The 16,657-nt window shown below is 43.3% G+C and overlaps 1 protein-coding gene across 1 annotated transcript in view; it reads left to right on the top strand.

The window, feature by feature from the left end:
* Positions 1 to 16,657, top strand: part of LOC138283610 (dynein axonemal heavy chain 11-like) — a 2,790,563-nt gene that overhangs the window by 1,410,345 nt on the left and 1,363,561 nt on the right. The window contains exon 43 of the mRNA XM_069221547.1: positions 1,998 to 2,075. Within this exon, the coding sequence (XP_069077648.1) occupies positions 1,998 to 2,075 (78 nt within the window). The remainder of the gene's footprint in view (positions 1 to 1,997; positions 2,076 to 16,657) is intronic.

Here is a 16,657-nt window from a genome sequence, read left to right as displayed (position 1 = left end):
TTAAAACAGACATTTTCAGCCTAAAAAATAAACTGGCCCAAGCTTGAAAACTCAAACAGGGGCACTGTCATGATCCAGTGCAAATTCAGTTTAACGCATCCTTTATGATTGTGGCTTCTGTCAGAAGAAAAATCCATTTGCTGAGTGAACTAGGCTTACAACTACGTTCAAAGAGGACATAAATCTATTGAGCTGATGGTTCCGACCCGCTGCTGTGTATAAGGAAGACTGGAGCTGGACAGTGACGTTTGTCAAAATATTTCCAGGAATACACCATTAAATATACTATTTATATTTAACTAACTCCATTAAGTATAAAAGACCCTGGTTGGGCTGTGTAAAATGAGCATGAAACAAATTTGGAACACTGTACTCATCGCCATGCGGAGAGGGTGAGTTTCATGCACATAGTGTGGGAGTTCCCTGCACTTAGTTCCTTTTTGGAGGGGCAAAAATGAATACTGAAGGTCAGAGGGACTATTGGCTATCCATTGGCAAGCAATTTGGAGGCTTGGTTATTGGGTTTGCTTGAACAATCGACAAAAACAAGGCTGGAAAATGGATTCATGGACCTGGCACTTCTACAGAAGAAGCATAGAGTTGCTAGGAGCTGAATATTAAAGCAGAGGTAATTAGCCAACAAGGGTGTCATTTACAGAAATGACTAATATCAAAACAAACTGATATACTACTACCTTCAGCTACATACTCATTGATCCAGCTCATTTAATTTGAGTATGGAATGCATATACTTTTACTGTATTGTCAGTCAGTCATTGAGCCACTTTGAGGTTGCATTGTAACACGTGCATGCATCACAGTTGCTGTGTCATGAGTACCAATTGTTAATACTATAGGTGTATAATTGTAAATATTAATGCATTTTTAATATCCCCTTATTAGTTATTTGTCATTTGGGGGTCAATACATATCTCCTTTAACCATTATGGTCCTGAGGACGGTCTCACGTACAGCTAACATTGGAGACAGAGTTGTCGACGGTCCTCATCTCTGAATCATTTGATCTATACAGTGGACAGATTCCATAACAAAAAATAATGGATTTGACATACAGTTATATGTGATTTTGAGCATCACTTTTGCTCTACGTTGCATGCTCATAATCAATTTATGAAAGTTTTATCTGTAAGGTCCCCTATACTTTTTGTGACTTACAGTTTAAAGAATACTTTTCTTCATAAATTTAATATAGTGTATAACTGTTTCCTTTTATTTTGTTTCTCTGTTGATTTAATTCATATTGTTATCTTATTACTGACTTGCGGTTGATGATTAATTCTACTTGTTACTTATTTGGAACATATAATTTATTTGTAATTTGATATCCGCAGTTTCTGCAGATGATCTCCATGTTGGCCATTTAACGTTTCTCTAATTGATACCCAAGCTCACAGTGCGTTATTGGGTTGCCCATTGTTTTTTATCTTTAAGAAGCTAAACAAGTCATATGCCATGCCTTTCTGTCAACTCCGTCTGGTGGAGATGTTTACAGTTGGGCTGAAGCCAACTAGTAACAGGGTATACAGCAGGCCCACAGTACAAGGATGTACTGAGAAACAATTGTAAAGGATTGCTCTACTCCATAAACAGAAGAACAAATCATGCAAACAACAAAATGGGCAAACTGTACAGTTTACAGAAGAACTCACTCTACATAAACATAGTGTATGCACAGTGCCCATAATGAGGCTGTCACTGACTAGCGCCACAATTATAAGAATTGTACATTTGAAAAGACTGTACCTTACCAGTTTGCTTAATGTTAGGGTATCTGTGCAAGCAGTAAAAGAAGCAATGTAACCAATTGTGACGTGATATTGCGGAATTGTATAAATAGTATATTCACTTCTTATATTGAAAAAGTCAATCACATTACTGGTTTTTTTTTTATTAAAAAGAAGATGGGCAGTTTTTTAAATACAATATCTAGCAATAAGGGAATTACCTAATATTTTCTATCTCTCTGGTCAATTTAGGTAACTCAGTTGGAAGAACTATTAGCTGTGAGACACTCCGTCTTTGTAGTTGGAAATGCTGGGACAGGCAAGAGCAAGGTATAGTATCTGACATTGCACAGTTTCACAATAAATCTGAACTGAAATTAAGTATTCTTTGTGCTAGTTGTCCCCCAACAGCCAGGTGTCCGCCAGAGCCACTCCTACTTGGTGCATATTATTAGGTTGAGCGTGCAAGTGCTTTGACCTTTTGTAAGTCTTGTGGGCTTTTAACCTCGCCCACCTCACGCCCATCACTTTCCCTTTTTTTTCTTAGGCTTGCCTTTCAAAAGTCCTCTGTAATCATTGGTAAATTCTTTACGTTTGTCCAGCATTGGGGAGGTTTTGTTACTGCCTTGCAGACTGACCCAGTTATATGGATAATTGCACAATTGACAATATGTTTGACTGAGCACACTTCTTTTTCCTTTTGTGTCTCTCCTTCGCGCTCATGGCGGCCATGGCGCTTTGAATCAGCTTGCTTATGTCAACTGTTTTACTTTACATTTTCAGTTTACGTGGCAAGAAAAGTCCAGTTAGGAATTTACAACACCAATAGGTCTAACTCGATCAAATGCGCGACCTATTGCCTTGCAAATGCTTGTTTTCCCTAAAGCAGTCCAGAATAGCAAGTTTCTCTGTAACCAACTGTAGAATTGTGAATAAATGTGGAGTGCTAGGATAACATGCTAGCACATGGACAGGTTCCATGCATATTAACCCTTATGATCCAGTAAATAAGAGGCATTATATTGGATATCCTGTGGGTGCCTCCGTAGTGCAAGGTGTTCCATCAAGTTGCAGTGTAAAACAGAACTTTTTATGCATCCCCATGCTGAAACCTGAACATTAGTGCTGAGAGGACTCCGTCATCTCCATGCCTGATAGTGGCTGGACAGAGAAAGGATATTACATCATTACAGAGTATCCACTTTATGAAGACTGGTATATTCATTGGTGATGAACATGGGATAAGTGCATCTTTCAGTGTGAGGAATTGAAGTATTTGGAGTATTTGGTTCAGAGTATTTTGCCTCTCCCTAGTCTGGTGTGAGCAATATCCTAAGCCAAAAACCCTGAAAATAACAAAAACTGAAGTACTTTTTGGGGCTCTTGTAATTCTATACAAAGTTCATGCAAGGCTTTGCCATATATACTGTTCTTTAGTAAAAAATCTTGCTGAAGAATATTAAATTTATGTATAGTGTAATGTGGTTGCTGGGTACTAGAAATGTGAGGGATAATTTTGTATACAGCTCATCTTGCTAGGCAACTGTGGATGAATTGAAGGGTGATGAAGAATATTTAGCTTGGCAGTCAGGTTACCCCCTGTCCAAGCAAGGACCCTCACTCTAGTCAGGGTAAGTCACACACAATCCAAATTATCCTGTGCCCTCCCTCTGGTAGCTTGGCACTGAACAGTCAGGCTTAACTTAGAAGATAATGTGGAAAGTATTTGTGCAATGAATCATGCAATAACCCAGTATAGCACCACAAAAATACACCACACAGTGTTTAGAAAAATATGCTATATTTATCTGGTAAAATGCAGGTCAAAACAATTAAAATGCAATAAGTAAATGTTGAGATATCACTGTAAAAGTGATATAAAGTGTCTTTAGTCTTTTAAAATGTCTCTTTCAAGCACAAAGTACCTGGTTCGCGTTCAAAATCTCTGCAAAGAACAGCAGAGGAGGAGATGCGTGGAAAACAAGGAGGTGTGCATTGATTTCTCGGGCTGCACACGGCGATGCGTCGTTTAGTTTTCACGCAAGGATGGCTGTGCGTTGATTTCCAGCACTCGGTCATGGTTCCTCTTCGGGTTGCAGGGTTTTCGGACGCCCTGGGAACGATGCATGGATTTCCGGTGCTGAGAGGATGAAGTCACAGGGGCTGCGTTGATCCAGTGGGTGTTGCATGGAAATGTCTACGGCACGGCAGGCACTGCGTCAATTCCTCTCTGGAAGTCAGGCTGTGTCGTTCCGATTCGGCTGTGCGTCGATCCAGTGGGCTGTGCGTAAAATTTCCGTTCGCTATGCTGGTGCTGCGTCGATCTTCTCATTGCGAAGTCAGGATGCGTTGTTCCGGTTTGGCATGCAGTGAATTTTTCACTGCGGTGCAGGCTATGGGTCGTTTCTGGCAGGCTGTGCATCAGTTTTCGCCGCACAAGGAGTCTTTCTTGTAGAGATGAAGTCTTTTTGGTCCTGAGACTTCAGGGAACAGGAGGCAAGCTCTATCCAAGCCCTTGGAGAACACTTCTCAGCACAGCCAGAGAGCAGCAAGGCAGCAGGGAAACAGCAAGGCAGCAGTCCTTCACAGAAAGCAGTCAAGTTAGTCCTTTGGGCAGCCAGGCACTTCTTCTGGGCAGGTTGCAGATTCTAGTTCAGGTTCTCTTCTCCAGGAAGTGTCGGTAAGATAGAGTGTCTACCTCAAAAGGGTATAAATTGGTAGGGTCAGAGACCCTGCTAATTACCCAAATGTGCCTTTGAAGTGGGGGAGACTTCAAAGAGTGGCTTAGAAGTGCACAAGGTCCCCTTTCAGTTCAATCCTGTCTGCCAGAGTCCCAGTAGGGGGTGTGGCAGTCCTTTGTGTGAGGGCAGGCTACTGTCCTTTGACATGTAAGTGTCAAGCCCTCCACCCTCCCAGCCCAGGAAGATCCATTCAAAATGCAAATATATGCAAGTGAGGCTAAGTATCCTATGTTTGGGGTTTGTCTGTGTGAATGCACAAGGGAGCTGTCAACTAAACCTAGCCAGACGTGGATTGGAAGGCACAGAAGGAATTAAGTTTGGAGAAATACTCACTTTCTAAAAGTGGCATTTCTAAAATAGTAGTATAAAATCCAACTTCACTATTAAGCAGGATGTTGTATCACCATTCTGGCCATACTAAATATGACCTGGCTACTTCTTTCATATCAAGATCTACCACTCAAACAGTACATGAGGGTATCCCCAATGCGATCCTATGAAAGGAGCAGGCCTCAAAGCAGTGTAACATGAATTTAGGAGTTTTACACTACCAGGACATAGAGGACAAACATGTTCATGTCCTGCCTTTTACCTACATAGCACCCTGCCCTATGGGCTACCTGCGGCCTACCTTAGGGGTGACTTATATGTAGAAAAAGGGGAGTTTAAGGCTTGGCAAATACTTTTAAATGACAAGTTGAAGTGGCAGTGAAACTGCAAACACAGGCACTGCAGAGGCAGGTCTGAGACATGGTTAGGGGGGTACTTATGTGGGTGGTACAACCAGTGCTGCAGCCAACTAGTAGCATTTAATTTACAAGCCCTGGGCACATGTAGTGCACTTGACTAAGGACTTACAAGTAAATTAAATAAGCCAATTGGGTATGAGCCAATGTCACCATATTTTAAGGAGAGAGCATATACACTTTAGCACTGGTTAGCAGTGGTAAAGTGTGCAGAGTCCTAAAGCCAGCAAAAACAAGGTCATAAAAAGAGAAGGAGGAAGGTAGAAAGTTTGGGGGCGACCCTGCAGAGAGGCCATTTCCAACAGTCAGTGTTTCAAAAGCAGTATTATCTCAAGCAGCACATTGTCCATGCCCTTCTCTGACTGCATGAATGCTATGGATTAAGATGAATCATTAACAGTAGTGAGGAAGTACTGCTTTGAGGACAGGGCCAAATAAAAGAATTTTACTGTGAACCTATGATTATTTTGAACAGTGCCTGTCCTTGGATGATAAGGTTCTATATAAAGGGGGTAAATGGTCTTTTCCGCAGGTTTCAGGAGCTGTGTTGTTGATATTGTGCCTGTGGGACCCTTGGTTGCTACAATCACAAAGGGTCATGTTAGAAACGTGAATTGGTGGCCCTCCATGGACATGAATGTTGACCTTAAGATAGAAGGTATGTTAAATGCTTGCCATTTGACAAGTATTATAGAAACAGTCACCTGTGTTACTTTCAGTAAAGATGCCAAATACATTCTGGTGCAAGCTTTCCATTGATATTTTGGAACCTTTTGGCAGCCTGCATAAACTTAATGCCTTTGCAGTTGTTTTTAGTTGATTTTTTTTACAGGTGAATGAAGTAAAGTTTTTAGCAGACATGTGTACTGATGCAGTTAATGATAACCTCTTAGATAACTTTTCAAGAGAAGCATTTTTGGCCTAAAGAGATTCTGGTAATAGAGCTGATTTCACATGAGAGAAAATGGTCACTTATATCCAGAGTTATGGCTGTTAGCATAGAAGACCGTTCCTATACCACCCTTAGTCTAATGGGTGAGTAGAAAGAGTCAATCACATATAATCTGAATTATTGCAATAGGTTTCAGCTTGTAAGACATTTCTACTCCAGACTGTTAAAATAATGCTATTGTCACATAAGAATACACTATATACTGGGTACTCTTGTTAAGATATTTCTGCCGATTCAGGTTTGTGACTAACTTGGATGAGACAATGGGAAATTATGAAATATGACATGAGAGAGGCGAATAAGACAGTTTCTGTCAGCATTGATCTGCATTAGAGCATATCTAAAGTGTGTCATGATTCCTGTTGTACCAGGTCTGAAAGAAAGTTCAAACTAGGAGATAGTGAACATGTGAAAGCAGTCAAGCATGCTCTCAGGGTATGCCAAATTCAGCCCATCTGGTGAGGTTGAAGAGGTGAGTGAGAAGCCAGTAAAGGTGGGAAGCTAATGGATACAACCTTGTAGGGTTGCTCAGATTCAGGATGGATATTCTATAGCTATTGAATCATTTATTGTTTCAGTGATGGGGTTCCAAATGAAAGATTTATGTCCCTCATCAGATTTTAAGGTGATGCAGATCAAGGAATGTGAAAGATTGTGCATATGACTAATATGCTGAGGTGGGTATGTCAGGTGAATATAATGATTGCCATTTCTACAGGCAGCTGAATACCCTCTGGACCCCACCTCAAGAGGAGCAGCAGTGGCCAATAAGCATAGACCTCCGATTGTGGAGCGAGCACAAGATGCTCGAAACTACAGGGGAGATAAGCTTGGGTAAGATACCAGGTCCTAACAGGCTCTCAGCAGATTTTTTAACAGATTCATCTCTATGACATCTCCCACCTGCTCAACCTCTACCGTGACCCCCTCAAACACAGGAACCTTCGGCCGACCGGGAAGGGGCCACTGCTGTGGTGATCCCCCAAACTCACCTCCCCCCTCCCAGAGAAATCTCACTCAAAATACAGACCAATTTCCCTCCTCAAGATGGAGCTCAAAATTCTGCCCACGGTCTTGACCGGCAGATTGGCAGAGGTCATTAGCACATGAAGACCAAAAAGTCTTCATGCCTATAAAAGGTATCCAACACTGCCTTCAACAGCACCATGTGGCACTGGCAAGGCACAGTAAAAATTGAGAGGCCCTCAGCATTGGTGCTTCTAGAGTTTGAGAAGGCTTTCGATTCTATCCACTGGGACTTAATGTTTCAAATCCTTCAGAAGATGAACTTTGACGCCCAATACATATTCATTATTTGCCTGCTGTGCTCCCTGGGCAAGGTCAACAGTACCCTTTCATCCCCATTCCAAATTGAGCGGTGCTCCTTGTTCCTCCTGTTCTTCGCACTGGCCAATGAACCACTGGCCGAGTGGATACACAGAGATGAAAGATTATGGGGTATGGATTTAGGTAGGGTTGTCTGGAAGCCCGCATGTCCTTATATGTGGACTATGTTCTGCTGTACCTCGGTCATCCTGAGGAGGCTAGAGCAAGATTACTGGAGGTCCTAAGACTTTGTGGAATGGCCTCTAGCCTCGTCAACTGGGCTAAGTTGGTTCTGTTCCCCCATGAGGGGTTGCACCGTGGGACAAGCTGTCCCAACTTCAATCTTCAATATGCAGGGGTTCTTTTAAATACCTGGGCAAGCACATCTATCTGGACCCCCAGCAGTACTGGAGTCTTAACGTACACCCTTTCCTGGAGAAAACTGACAGGGACTTTAAAAAATGAGCCTCACTCCTGCTTTCAATTCCGGAAACACTATGGCCCTTATTACGACTTTGGTGATCTTTGAAAAATCCCCCCGAAGCCGCAGGAGCCAATATACCGCTGGTGATATGCTTGGCCCCCTATTATGACATTTCCGCTGGGCCAGTGGAAAAGTCACATCAACATTGAAACCAGCTCATAATAGAGCCAGCGGCAATGTGATGTGCAGTGGGTGCAGCAGCACCCTTCGCGTATTTCACTGCCCGTAATTCGGGCAGTGAAATGTGCGATGGGGCTGTGCCTGGGGGCCCCTGCACTGCCCATGTCAAGTGCATGGGCAGTGCAGGGGCCCCCAGGGGCACCCCGAGTCCCCCTTACCGCCAGCCTTTCCATGGTGGTGTTTACCACATGGACAGGCTGGCGGCTGGGGACTCGTAATCTCCAGGGCAGCACTGCTTGCAGCTCTGCCCTGGGGATTATGACCGCCCAGCGGAAGCCTGGCGGTATAGTGGTGGGACCGGCAGTATGACCGTGGCGAATGCGCCATGGTCATAATACGCCGGTGGAACACCACCAGCCTGTTGGCGGTGTTACCGCCACTGTTTCGTCCACCGCCAGGGTTGTAATGAGGGCCTATCTCTTTATAAAATGGTGGTGCTGCCCAGATGGTTATAGATTTTACAGAAATATCCACATGAGATCCCCACCACAATGCTTCTAAGGCTGCAGTCCTACTATAAGACCTTCATTTGGAGGGGCAAGCAAGCCCACATTTCCTTTGCCAAGACCGTATGCAGCCCATGTGATGGTGGATGGGCATAACCCACATTGCTTACTTCTCCTGGGTGGCACACCATGTGGTAATCAACTGTTGGTTTTTTGGAACTTGGGAGGTCACTGCATACCACTTTGAGCCAGAGGGCTAACTAGATTAGGGACCGCTGCATTATCTATATGGGGCACAGGCACCCCTGTCCCTACCTGAGGTGACAAACATGGCGCTATGTTCTTGGGGCACTCTTCTGAGATACATTAAATGGAATGGGGGGGCCCACCGGTGAGGCTCCACTATGGGTGAGCCGCTGGCTTTCCAGCGCAGATAGAGAGAGTGCCTTCAGAAAATTACATTGTAATGGGCGATGCACGTTCAGGACACACAAAGAAATCTATTGCCAAACTCAAACAGGAATATGAACTCCACAATTTGCAGTTTTAAAGGTATTTGCAGTTGTGCAGCCTATTGGGACCACTGGACAGATGCTGTGAACCAGTAGCAGAATATAGGCCAGTTACTTTGGAACTGCAGGGGAAGTAGAGCATCTCCAGGCTATTCTAAGCCCTTAAATACACCTGATCCCATGGCCCATTGAGGCCCAGATGGCAGGAAAACATCAGCTACCTTGATTAGAATGATTGGAGGGGGGCAAGCGTAGCACTCAGGGAGTTGGCGATTGTGACCCGACTGCTGTTGATCCAACTTAATTATTTACACATGACGTACCTTACATCACATAGGTTATGAACAATCCGGTGCAGCCTCCACCCTTTGTGTACCAGGTTTGGTCAGGAGCAGGGCACCTTTGTGCATATTGTTTGGTTATGACCCTTGGTCCAAAGAATCTGGTGCAGAGCCGAGGGTGTCCTGCAAGAGGTACTGGGAGGTCTAACTGAGTTGCAGCCCAACATTGCCCTCGTGGGCATAATGGAGGATATGAGGGGGTTCCAGACACAGCTGCATCTTTGTAGGCTTGGCTTGCATAGTAGCAACAAGAGACATCGCACAAAGATGGAGGCCTGGGAAGCCCCCCTGCATTGCTCTGGCTCAAACTAAGAGGGAACAATGCCAAAGAATGCAGCACTCTTAGCCTGAGTGAGGAATTATTAAGGCACTTCCCAGACATCAAATAAAAGGCACACAAATATATGAAAATAAGTGCATAACTCAAATAAAGTAAAACGTGTATATACAAGTATAATCCCTAGCAGTTAAGCAATCACGGACAGAAATGTGCCATGCATCAACAGTGAGTATGTATATATAAGCTCTATAATCAAGATTTAAAATGCATCACCATAGGGGGTAGGTTCAATCATCCTTGTCAGCCAAACTGGTGAACCAGAATCAGCCAAGGCAGGAGACCCCAGAATTGGGATCAAAGATATCCTGGGCAGCGCTTCCGCTCCACAGGTGAGTTCTTGTCTTGGTGGCAAGTCTTTCTGTCTTTTATACCTTAAAACAAGCTCAAGGAGACATTTCTTGAAAACCCCTCCACACTGTTATTAACGCTGGCTGTACTTTGTCTGCTTTGAAAACATGCAAGAGAGTTGGCCAGACTCCCCATGCTTATTTCTGAGGCAGGGCCATACATTTATCTAATGAAAACAATCTCAACCTTGTGCACTTGTATCTAGTCTCCATCCCCCATCCCCCATAATACATTCCAGCATGGTATGAGAAGAAAAAAAACAAGTTCTGTGTGGGAAACAAGTTTTGTGTGAAAGAACATCTGTGCTGCCCTGCATCTGAACCATGGCACAAAATGAAATCACTCACACAGCATGGAGTCGATGGTCAAACATGGAGAAGGTGATTAAATACACATAGCATTACACCCCTCTCTGAGTGAATGGAGGAAAGGCATGAAGGTCTGTGTTGCAATGGAGCGGCAAGTACAGTATATGTGAGGCAAGGATACCTTCACCAATTCAATAAGATCTGTGGCCCCTGACAGGCCTGGCCGGGTCTGCCATTAATGTTTAAGCCACAACGGGGGAGGGTGAGAGGATTGACTTTTGCACCACTGTTTTGCACTATGCACTGAATACTGATCAGGTGGGCAGGATGTGACTGGGGATTAATAACTACTGGAGTTCTGACTGTTGCCACAAATCTGTACCCCATGCTTTTGTACTCTGTTTGCTATTGCTTCTACTTACAGTATTTCAGCCCTCCTGCTTGTGAATGACCTGCTTTTAATGACTTGGAACATTTGTATTTGAGACAACAATAAAAATTGATTTAAAAATGATTGCCACTTCATGATAAATTATTTATGTAAAAGGAACATTTTAAAATTATTATTAGGAATTCTTATAACCGTAAGACATTGTTTTAAATGTTATTGTTTAACATGCCCTTTTACTAATTTCTTTTCATTGGTTAACAAGGAAGGGGATATCTTGTATCTCGTGCACTTAGTCATGTGGCACAAGATGTTCCATAGCAGTGCATTGCAAGACAGGGCTTGTTATACTTACTCACACTGCAGCCTGACCATTAACACGGGAGCCACTGGACAAATAAAGTATAAAGCAACATTACAAAGTACCTACTTTATGAAGACTGCCACATAATATTGTGTAGGAATTTCTTCAATATGAATTGATTTTCTTGTATAGCATGCACTGCCAAGAGACGGGGACCAATTCACAAAGATAAATCTGATGGTAGACATTTCCACACATGTAGAGTTACATCTATGCCTAGACGTACATTTCTACCTAAAAGCAATTCAGTAACTCTGAGCAGAGATTACACCTTACATCAAGTAGTAAGAGTAAGTGTCCTATTCCTCTTAGAAGGGGTGAGAACACATAGATGTCAAAATATGCCAGTTAAAGCAGTTAAAGCTACTAGTTGTAAATGTACATGCATATTCTAGGCACAAATCCAGCAACTGTAGTTTTAGAGAGGTAGACATTTCCACCAATACTTTGTAAAGCTCCAAGATGAAAATTATTGGGAAACAGAAGCAAGCATCACCTGAGGATCATAATGCACACTTGACTTGTGATCCTGGGAGCTCATAAATAGAGTACATACACTGAGTTCTACCCTCATACCAGTGTACTGCAGGACTTCGTGGAGCTGGCTACTGTTGTGTTATGTTTCAAACATGCGATGTGTTATGATTAAGGATCCCAGTTTTCAGTTTTTACGATTTTTACAGATAAAACACTGTGGTTCCTGTATGCATTTGCATTTAAAATAGGAAAATGCTGAAAATTGTGCTCCTTCTGAGTGCCTTTCTTTGCTGTCTTTTATGAGTTCCAGGCCCAAACCCCAGCAGACAGAGAGAAGGGGGAGTTTAAAATCAGGATGCTATTTCCATAAATACAGGCATATGTTAACATATATTTGTAAAACAATGCAAGCATTTACCTGTGGCTGTTGTGTTTTGCTATATTTGGCTTCTTAATTTGTTAAAAGAAGACAGGCATTAAAGTATGAGTGCACACTTATCGATTGGAAATATTTTACAACATTTATTCTCAAAACACAAAATAAATCTGGGTAAATACTAATAATATGGCCAAAAAATGAATATGGTTAAATACAGATAGAAATGTTTAAAAAATAAATACCTTAAAACACGGAATCCTAGTTATGATGCATCTTTGATGAGTGAGCATGTTATACCTAATGTTAGGTATAAGATGAATAATTTTTTATAATTCATTACCAATGTATATATTTGTAATTGTGTATGTATTGGCATATGTTATGTTTACATTGTTATAGTGTGGTTTGTGGACATGTATGCAATGATTACTGTTATCTGCTTCTTGTTAGTTGTACCTTTTGTTGTATTTTTATCATTTAATTTTTGTACAGTTGTTAAATATGGTGTGTATGTGTGCATGCAATGCCTAAAGTTATATGAGTATTTTTATTTTATTTATTTTTGTTTTTATTAGATGTTTGTGCTATTTCCTGTATTGATTTAGTTCTGTGTGATTCCTTTTCCACATCTGTGAGTGGCTAAGCATGGAATATGAATTGCTCCAAAGCGTGGCTGAGGTAGAATTGAGTGTATTGAGGCTGTAGCACTACTTGATTAGATCTGATTGTAACATTTGTGAAGTGTAATCTACACTGGTACATGCATGTCCCTACTTGTGTCACTCCTTAATTTTCCTCTTGTTTCTTCAAATATGTATTAAATATTCCCCATTTAACAGATACTCTAGCTTGCCACTTCCACATTTTCACCATAAATGTAGAACTCTTAATGCCTGGAGGCCTTAGAGACTGCAGGTCAGTGGCTCCCCACTCAGACTTTGATGGTTGTTGAGTGGGAGAAGACCACACTCCCACAGAGACTGTGTGGGTTAGCCTACATCAGCCTTAACCAGTCGTCTGAGGACCTATGGTGTCTGTAATACCTCCTCATGAGGTCCGTGAAATGTATGTACTCGAGGAAACAAAAAGTGTATTTGTGTGATGAAGACTTGTTTCTGTAATTTTGTGTGCTGTTTTAGGGTTCAAATCATCGGAAGTTTCCAGGCCAGAGTCCCTGGATCTAAATAATATCTCAACACAACTAACAAAAATATTTGGCTGTTACTTACGCTTGCAGTATTGATGGCTCACTTCTTAATTGCAGCATTTTTACTGGTGAATTTCTGCATGAGTAAGACAGGGCTACAACAGGAGAAAGTCACGCCTATTCTCACTCCAGTCTTTGTGAATTGTGGCCTAAATATTTGACCAGTATCTAACCAAAACGAACAACATTTGCTTGTGAACAACTCCAGTAGACTCAGTTACATTAGGTAAATTTGAATATATCAAACTCCAGCAACAATGAGAATGATGACCAGTAAATTCATGCATGGTACTACGGTTACCAGATAAAGTTCTGTTGCTCCGATTCAACTGATTAATATTCTTTGAACATTTCAATGCTTTGAATTATTTTATGTTAGTTATAAATAACTTTAAAACTCACCAACATTCGCTTTAATGTTTGTGTTAATTAAAGTGTCATGCCATGCTCCCAGTTATAGATCTCTTGAGGCTCTCCTGGTTAAAAACATTTCATGAAGGAAGAAGTCTGAGTACAAGAGAAGTTTTGTACTGTGTTGAGTGGTCACTGTTTGGGAACAGTTCACTTTTAAAGATTCTTTTTAAGCTATATGAGTTATTTGCACAAATGAAAGTTTGAATGACACACAAATAATATAAATGGAATATTTTAAGCCACACATTGATCATAGGTAGATGTCAGGCCTGTTGCAGGTGCCTGCAACATCCATAATACAATATTAATTGAGTGGGAGAAGACCACACTCCCACAGAGACTGTGTGGGTTAGCCTACATCAGCCTTAACCAGTCGTCTGAGGACCTATGGTGTCTGTAATACCTCCTCATGAGGTCCGTGAAATGTATGTACTCGAGGAAACAAAAAGTGTATTTGTGTGATGAAGACTTGTTTCTGTAATTTTGTGTGCTGTTTTAGGGTTCAAATCATCGGAAGTTTCCAGGCCAGAGTCCCTGGATCTAAATAATATCTCAACACAACTAACAAAAATCCGCCCGCTGAGCCACGCCCGTCCACCCTCGAAGTAGGTAAAGGAATTCCCGCCTCTTACCAGGATGATGGACAGCTTTCCAAAACGACCCCACTGCGTTTACCGCCGATTCCGGTGGTGCGTTGTTGATGCGCAGAAGCACGAGGACATCTCCACAAAGACGCACTAGTAACAATAACATTGCCAAAGGCACACAAGGTTGCTGGAGACGTTTACCCCGTGGCCCATCACGTACCCCTAGTGTACAATATAAACAGGGTATATAAAACATGCTAGGTAACGCTTACTGACATACTCGTAGAAAATACTCCGGTTGTGTAGGCCACGATGCTCATTTTACAGAAACTAAACCTCAAAGGAAGCACTTACCAATATAAACGTAGCAGGTGCCGCAGTCGAAGCTCAGCTTCTGGAAAGGACAAGCCACCCTGGCTCTTGGGCTTGGCAAGGATGAAGCACGGCTGTGCGCTCAGAGATCCCATAGCAGAGGAAGATCTGGAGTCCTTCCTGGAGGTGAACTGATGGTGTGCTGGAGCGTGGTCTGTGTCTGACTGTGACGCGCGGGTTCTATCTTCCTCTCCTGGAGACACAGAGTAGAAGGTTCTCCCTTTATGAAGCACCTGTAAGCTCCGCCCGCTGAGCCACGCCCCGTCCACCCTCGAAGTAGGTAGGGGAATTCCCGCCTCTTGCCAGGATGATGGACAGCTTTCCAAAACGACCCCACTGCGTTTACCGCCGATTCCGGTGGTGTGTTGTTGATGCGCAGAAGCACGAGGACATCTCCACAAAGACGCACTAGTAACAATAACATTGCCAAAGGCACACAAGGTTGCTGGAGACGTTTACCCCGTGGCCCATCACGTACCCCTAGTGTACAATATAAACAGGGTATATAAAACATGCTAGGTAACGCTTACTGACATACTCGTAGAAAATACTCCGGTTGTGTAGGCCACGATGCTCATTTTACAGAAACTAAACCTCAAAGGAAGCACTTACCAATATAAACGTAGCAGGTGCCGCAGTCGAAGCTCAGCTTCTGGAAAGGAGAAGCCACCCTAACTCTCGGGCTTGGCAAAGATAAAGCAAGGCTGTGCGCTCAGAGATCCCATAGCAGAAAAAGATCCAGAATCCTTCCTGGAGGTGAACTGATGATGTACTGGAGCGTAATCTGTATCTGACTGTGACGCGCGGGTTCTATCTTCCTCTCCTGGAGACACAGAGTAGAAGGTTCTCCCTTTATGAAGCACCTGTAAGCTCCGCCCGCTGAGCCACGCCCCGTCCACCCTCGAAGTAGGTAGGGGAATTCTCGCCTCTTGCCAGGATGATGGACAGCTTTCCAAGGCGACCCCACTGCGTTTGCCGCCGACTCGCGTGGTGCGTTGTTGATGCACAGGGGCGCAAGGACATCTCCGCGGGGACGCACTAGTGGCAATGACATTGCCGGGGGCACACAAGGTTGCTGAAGACGTTTTGCCCCCGTGGCCCATCACGTACCCTAGTGTACAATGTGGACGCGGCAGATGCCGCGGTTGAAGCTCACCTTCTGGAAAGGACGGCCCACCCTGGCTCTTGGGCTTAGCAGGGATGGGGCGGGGCGGGGCTGTGCGCTCAGAGATCCCATGGCGGAGGGGATCTGGAATCCTTCCTGGTGGTGAGCTGATGATGTGCTGGAGCGTGGTCTGTGTCTGACTGGGACGCGCGGTTTCTGTCTTCCTCTGCTGGAGACACAGAGTGGAGGGTTTCTCCCTTTGTGGAGCACCTGTGGGCTCCGCCCGCTGGGCCACGCCCCGTCCACCCTCGAGGTAGGTGGGGGAGTTCCCGCCTTTTTACCAGGATGATGGATGGACGACTAAGTATTTTTTACCCATGATTCTAATTATGTATTGTATGTGCAGATGTGTGTGTATAGTCATGTGTGTGTGTGTATAAATATATATATATATGTGTATGTATGTGTATATGTTGTTTCTGTGCCTGGCATGTTTCTATGAATTTCTGCTCTCTTTTTATCACACTTATCTACTCATCGCTCTTATGTCATGTCTCTATCAAACTATCCTCCATTCTCACTCGGACTCATCCCAAATCCCTTCGACCACTTTCATCTCCTAAATATCTCTGCCTAAGCTCATCCCTCCACCCCCACATCTAACTCACCAAACCTCACTCTACCTCTGTGACCTCCCACACAACCCTACTAAATTCTCCTGCATTCATCTCACCCTGCTACTATGCTCTCCCTAACCCTTCCACATCCTCTTTCCCCTCCGCCCCCCTTTTATTCATCTCAAGCCTTTGGATTGAGTAAATGAAGGATAAACTCCCAATTAACACTTCTGGATTTCTTTCCTCCTCCACCCCTCCATTACTCCAGTCAATCTAAC

This window comes from Pleurodeles waltl, chromosome 3_1 (genome assembly GCF_031143425.1).
Source record: "Pleurodeles waltl isolate 20211129_DDA chromosome 3_1, aPleWal1.hap1.20221129, whole genome shotgun sequence".
In the NCBI taxonomy this organism is placed as follows: Eukaryota; Metazoa; Chordata; class Amphibia; order Caudata; family Salamandridae; genus Pleurodeles; species Pleurodeles waltl.
This window is presented reverse-complemented; position numbering and strand designations above follow the sequence as displayed.